A 4,490-nucleotide genomic window follows, 5' to 3' on the forward strand; every position below is an offset into this window, starting at 1 on the left:
GGGGCTTGATCCCACGCTCCTGAGATCACAACTGAGCCACCCAGGCGCCCCTAGCCTCTCCAATCTTAAAAACAACGATGATGACGGTGGTGGTAAGGGCGCTGATAGCCACCATTGTGCTACCTTCTGTCTTGCCTCCACTTCTGCAACCAGTGACCTAAGCCCTTCCCCCACTACACCCCTCCCTCTTGCCACTCACCCAGGTGCACCTGCTTCTGCCCTCTGGGGATGGCTCCGGGTAAGGTCATCGGCCACCTTCTGTTGTTAATCCAATGGCTTTTTTTTTTTTTTTTTGCTTTTAGTTTATTGGATGTCTTTGTAGAATTTGATGCTATTGACCGCTTCCTCCTTAGAATATTCTACTCTTTTGACCCTCTGACGATAGATCTTTTGGTTTTCTCTCTGCCTCTCAGACCAATCCTTCTTTGGCTTGAAGTTCACCAATCCTTGTTCCTCAGAGGTTCGTCTTTGGTCCTCTCTCCATTTCTTCCTTTCTCGTCTCACTGGACACGTTGTTCCTAGGCTCTCTCTCCACCCCCTCCATTTATCTAATGCTATTCAGCGACTTTGCCTGTCTTAGATCAAGGTCCTCAGAAACAGGCTCTAAGATGGGGAATTGAATTGCTGGCAGAAGCTTCCTTTTTTTTTTATTAGAAAATATTTTTTTAAAGATTTTATTTATTTATTTGAGAGAGATGGAGATAGCTACAGAGATAGTGAGAGAGCACAAGCGGGAGGGGGGAGGGGGGAGGGAGGAGCAGGCTCCCCGCTGAGCGGGAGGGGGAAGGGGAGGGAGGAGCAGGCTCCCCGCTGAGCAGGGAGCCTGCCGCAGGACTTGATCCCAGCATCCTGAAGGATGGCCCAGGGAGAGCACGCCAGCCACCAATGCTCCCTGCAGCTGGGGAAGTGCAGCCTTGGTCCTGAAGAGGGATCTGGACAGCACCATGGCATCCAAGATCCGGTCCCAAGTCTAATAAATTGACAGTCCTGGCCGTTTTTGGAGCGAGCAGTACACTTACATCGCCATGTGCTCTGCATGTACTCACCCATGCTGGGTCCAGTTCCTCAAATGCTGCGTGTTGAGGACACTGCGGCACCCCTCTGCCTACACACTGTCCTCGTCTGCACTCATTCATTCCACGCACGCTTATGGTGTGCCCGCTCTTGGCCAGGCACTGTGCTGGGCCCTGGGGCCCTGGCCAGGGCTTAATGGAAGTCAGCTCTTGGGCCTGGGATCAACCTGCTGGGTCCAGAGAGGCTGATGGGGCCACCCTGGCCCCCAGTACCACACTCCCTCACCGTGGAGGCTCCTCAGGGCCAAGGGGTGGGATGAAGGGAAAAGCAAGCTCCGTGGGGACAGTGGCAGAAGTGAGTCTTCGGCACCCCCGGATGACTAAGGCTTAGTGACACTGGAGCAGGGCACCCTCCCCTCCAACCCCTGCAGCCCCTGCTGGCCTCCCTGGGAACCTGTGGGCACAATTTGCCGAGGCCTGCTCCCCTGCTGTGGGAAAAGGCCGGCAGTCCCTTTCGGCTCAGCGGAGTTGGAATCGCTCACAGATACATGTGTCCACAAACAGATCGGTGTCCCTTGTGCACAAACAGGAGATCATGCCTTCGTTTCCCGCAGAGGCATGCCCACAGGCGCATCCGTGTTCCTCATGTACACGTGTGCGAATGGGCATGCCACCAGCCAGTGTACGCCCACGGCCCCATGTCTACACTCCTAATCCCCTCCAGTCCATGCCCGCACAGGCCGGGCCTGTCTTCTGCTGGCACACGCACACACGTTCGAGGACCGTCCCGCACAGTCCCCCGCGCTGGTGTGGGTACACCCCTGCACACGCCAGTGTGGGAAGCCCAAGTGACTGCTGTCAGACTGTGGCCTTGCTGGGCATCCGCCAAGTCCCTGCTGCGGACCAGGGAGAATTAGGGTTCTGATGGTTGCCTCGGGCCCCCGGCAGAGAGACGTGAGCCTTTTCTCTTTTCCCTTTCTGGGGCCAGCCTTCTGAAGTGCCATGAATATAAGTATTCAGTTCCCTTCCCTCCCCAGAGACCAGGTTGTTCTCTAAATACCAAGGCAGGAAAGTGGAGACTTAAAAAGGTCATTACCAAATATCGAGAGGTTGGTATTTAGCTAGTGAAGTGGCTCCTGGAGGAGAACCTCAGACCTCAGTGGGGAGCCTTTGTTAACAGCACTGTTGTTGCTGTTGTTGGGGCCAGCCGGCCTCCTCCTCCTGGGCCAGGTGGCCCCCTGAGCTGAGGGACAGACACTCAAGGGCAGGAGGGGCCTATTTGGGGCTCTGGGTAGGCAGGAATGGTAGCTCTGTAGGTGGAGATCCTAGGGATCAGGGTCCAAAGAGCACCCCAATTTTTCTAGGGTGCCCATGGGAGGAAACAGGACTTCATTCAAAACCTCAGGACCCGAGGGGCCTCGCTGGAGCCAAAACGTCCATCCCTCTGTCTCTAGACTTTGAAAAGTTTTCTGGGATGGGACAGGAACTCCCCCCTACGGAATGTTCCCTTCCCTTCCTCCTTTCTCTCTCTCTCTTTTTTTTATAAAGTAAAAATTCAGTTTATTCATCTGTTTATGACACAGTACACAAGAGGCAAAGTGTTTCACATCATAGATTTCACTTCCAACTCCTTGGAATGTTCATTTCTTTGGCTAAAAGGAGAGACTAGACATGAGAGGCAGGCAATGCTTAGGCAACCGACATAAGGATGGGGAGGGGGTGATGCTAACACCATCCTCGCAGGGACAGGCACAAGGGGTCTGTTAGTCACAAGCTATTTTCGGGAACTGTTAGCTGGAAACAAAGGAGCACCACTGCTGGGCGCTCATCTGCCGTGGGCCTCAGTCATCCCCACCACACAGGTACAGCAGCGCCTTCTGGTGGTCGCCCTTCGTGTCTTGCTGGATGTAGTAGTACAGGGACTTGCTGTACTTTCTCTTGAATTCAGACCTAATTTTCAACATGTCCACTTCACTGTGAGAGACCATGATTCTAATCAGGACTTTATCATGAGTCCCCTTGCCCTTCATGGAGTCGTACAGCCGGTCAGCAAAATACAGGGGCTTGTTCTGAATGCACTGGACCAGGTTCAGGAAAGCATTTTCCAGGTCTCCTTTGACCTCCTTCTTGATGCTCTCCAGCATGTCATAAGGGCTGTTGCTCTTGTACCTTTCACATACTTTCTGGAGGTAACACACACTCCGCTCAGTCATGATGCTGATCCACTTGGGCACATCAGTTCCTTTCCTTTTCACTCCAGCATCATAGAGATCCCGGGCATCTTGGTCAATCAGTTCATAATCAATGACAGGGCCATCCTCTGCTCTTCTGCCCTTTGCAAGGGCAACCATCAGCTTGCGGAAGTCACCAGATGTGTCAGAAACGGTGTCCTTCTCCAGATCAGTCTTGTACATTGCTTTGTAGACTCTGTTAATTTCCTGAAGCTCTTGGTTGGTCCTTGAGCAGATGATCTCAATGAGGGAGTCCTCATCAGTCCCCAGCCCCTTCATGGAGGCTTTCAGCTCAGAAGCATCATACTGAGCAGGTGTTTTTAATAGGCCCAAAATCACGGTCTCCAGGTGGCCAGACAAGGCTGACTTGAGTGCTGATGCAAGTTCCTTTTTGGTCCTTCTCTGGTAGGCGAAGGCAATATCCTGTCTTTGTTCATTGCTGCGGTTGGTCAAAATGTTGACAATGGTGACCTCATCCACACCTTTGGTCTTTTTTTTTTAAATTTTTTTTGAAGATTTTATTTATTTATTTGACAGAGAGAGAGAGACAGCGAGAGCAGGAACACAAGCAGGGGGAGTGGGAGAGGGAGAAGCAGGCTCCCCGCAGAGCGGGGAGCCCGACGCAGGACTCGATCCCAGGACCCCGGGATCACGACCCGAGCCGAAGGCAGACGCCTAACGACTGAGCCACCCACGCGCCCCACACCTTTGGTCTTGATGGCCGTTTCAATGTTCAGAGCATCACGCTCAGCATCAAAATTGGTGTATGCTTTGACCGACCCGTATGCACTTGGGGGTGTGGAGTGATCACCCTCCAAGCTGAGCTTGCAGAGAATTTCGTGAACAGTAGACATTTTGAAGGAAGCTGGGCCCGGCACCGTGAGCTGCGAGCGTCCCCAGTTGTAGAGCCCCTCCTTTGCTTTTTATACTTAAGGTGAACAACAACAACAAAATGATTACTTAACAGCACAGTTCCTCTTAGGATCTTTGTTTTGGGGGGGACAGGAAGGGGAGGCCCTGAGGGCAGATGTTGGCAGGAGCCAGGAAGTAAGAACAAGGACTTGGCCAAACTGCTCTGCAGGGGAAGGAGAGGAATTAGTTTTGCTCCTGAGAGGGAAGGGGAGAGAGGAAAGACAGGAGGGAGGGGTGGGGAGAGCCAGGGCTCTAGTGGGAGGCTGGGGTGCTGGGTCTTCCCCACCTGCGCTCCACAGCTGTCCCCTCCCTTCTCCACCCTGCTCTGGGCCCC

General features: G+C 53.3%; 1 protein-coding gene across 1 annotated transcript; it reads right to left on the bottom strand.

Moving 5' to 3' along the window:
- Positions 1-2,554: 2,554 nt before the first annotated feature.
- Positions 2,555-4,153, bottom strand: LOC113934546 (annexin A2-like). The gene is made up of 2 exons (XM_027615793.1): positions 3,951-4,153; positions 2,555-3,726 (listed from the first exon to the last, which is right to left on the bottom strand). The coding sequence occupies exons 1-2, from the start codon at positions 4,096-4,098 to the stop codon at positions 2,855-2,857; spliced, it is 1,020 nt and encodes a 339-aa protein (XP_027471594.1). The 5' UTR covers positions 4,099-4,153; the 3' UTR covers positions 2,555-2,854.
- Positions 4,154-4,490: the final 337 nt, after the last annotated feature.

The sequence above is a fragment of the Zalophus californianus genome, chromosome 4 (genome assembly GCF_009762305.2).
Source record: "Zalophus californianus isolate mZalCal1 chromosome 4, mZalCal1.pri.v2, whole genome shotgun sequence".
Taxonomy (NCBI): domain Eukaryota; kingdom Metazoa; phylum Chordata; class Mammalia; order Carnivora; family Otariidae; genus Zalophus; species Zalophus californianus.

What these genes read in the sequence shown, in the direction of transcription:
- LOC113934546 (XM_027615793.1), bottom strand. Translation starts at nt 4,098, where the DNA reads ATGTCTACTGTTCACGAAATTCTCTGCAAGCTCAGCTTGGAGGGTGAT. An exon ending in AACGGCCATCAAGACCAAAG is followed by an intron (nt 3,727 to 3,950) that starts GTGTGGGGCGCG and finishes AAAAGACCAAAG; the next exon opens with GTGTGGATGAGGTCACCATT.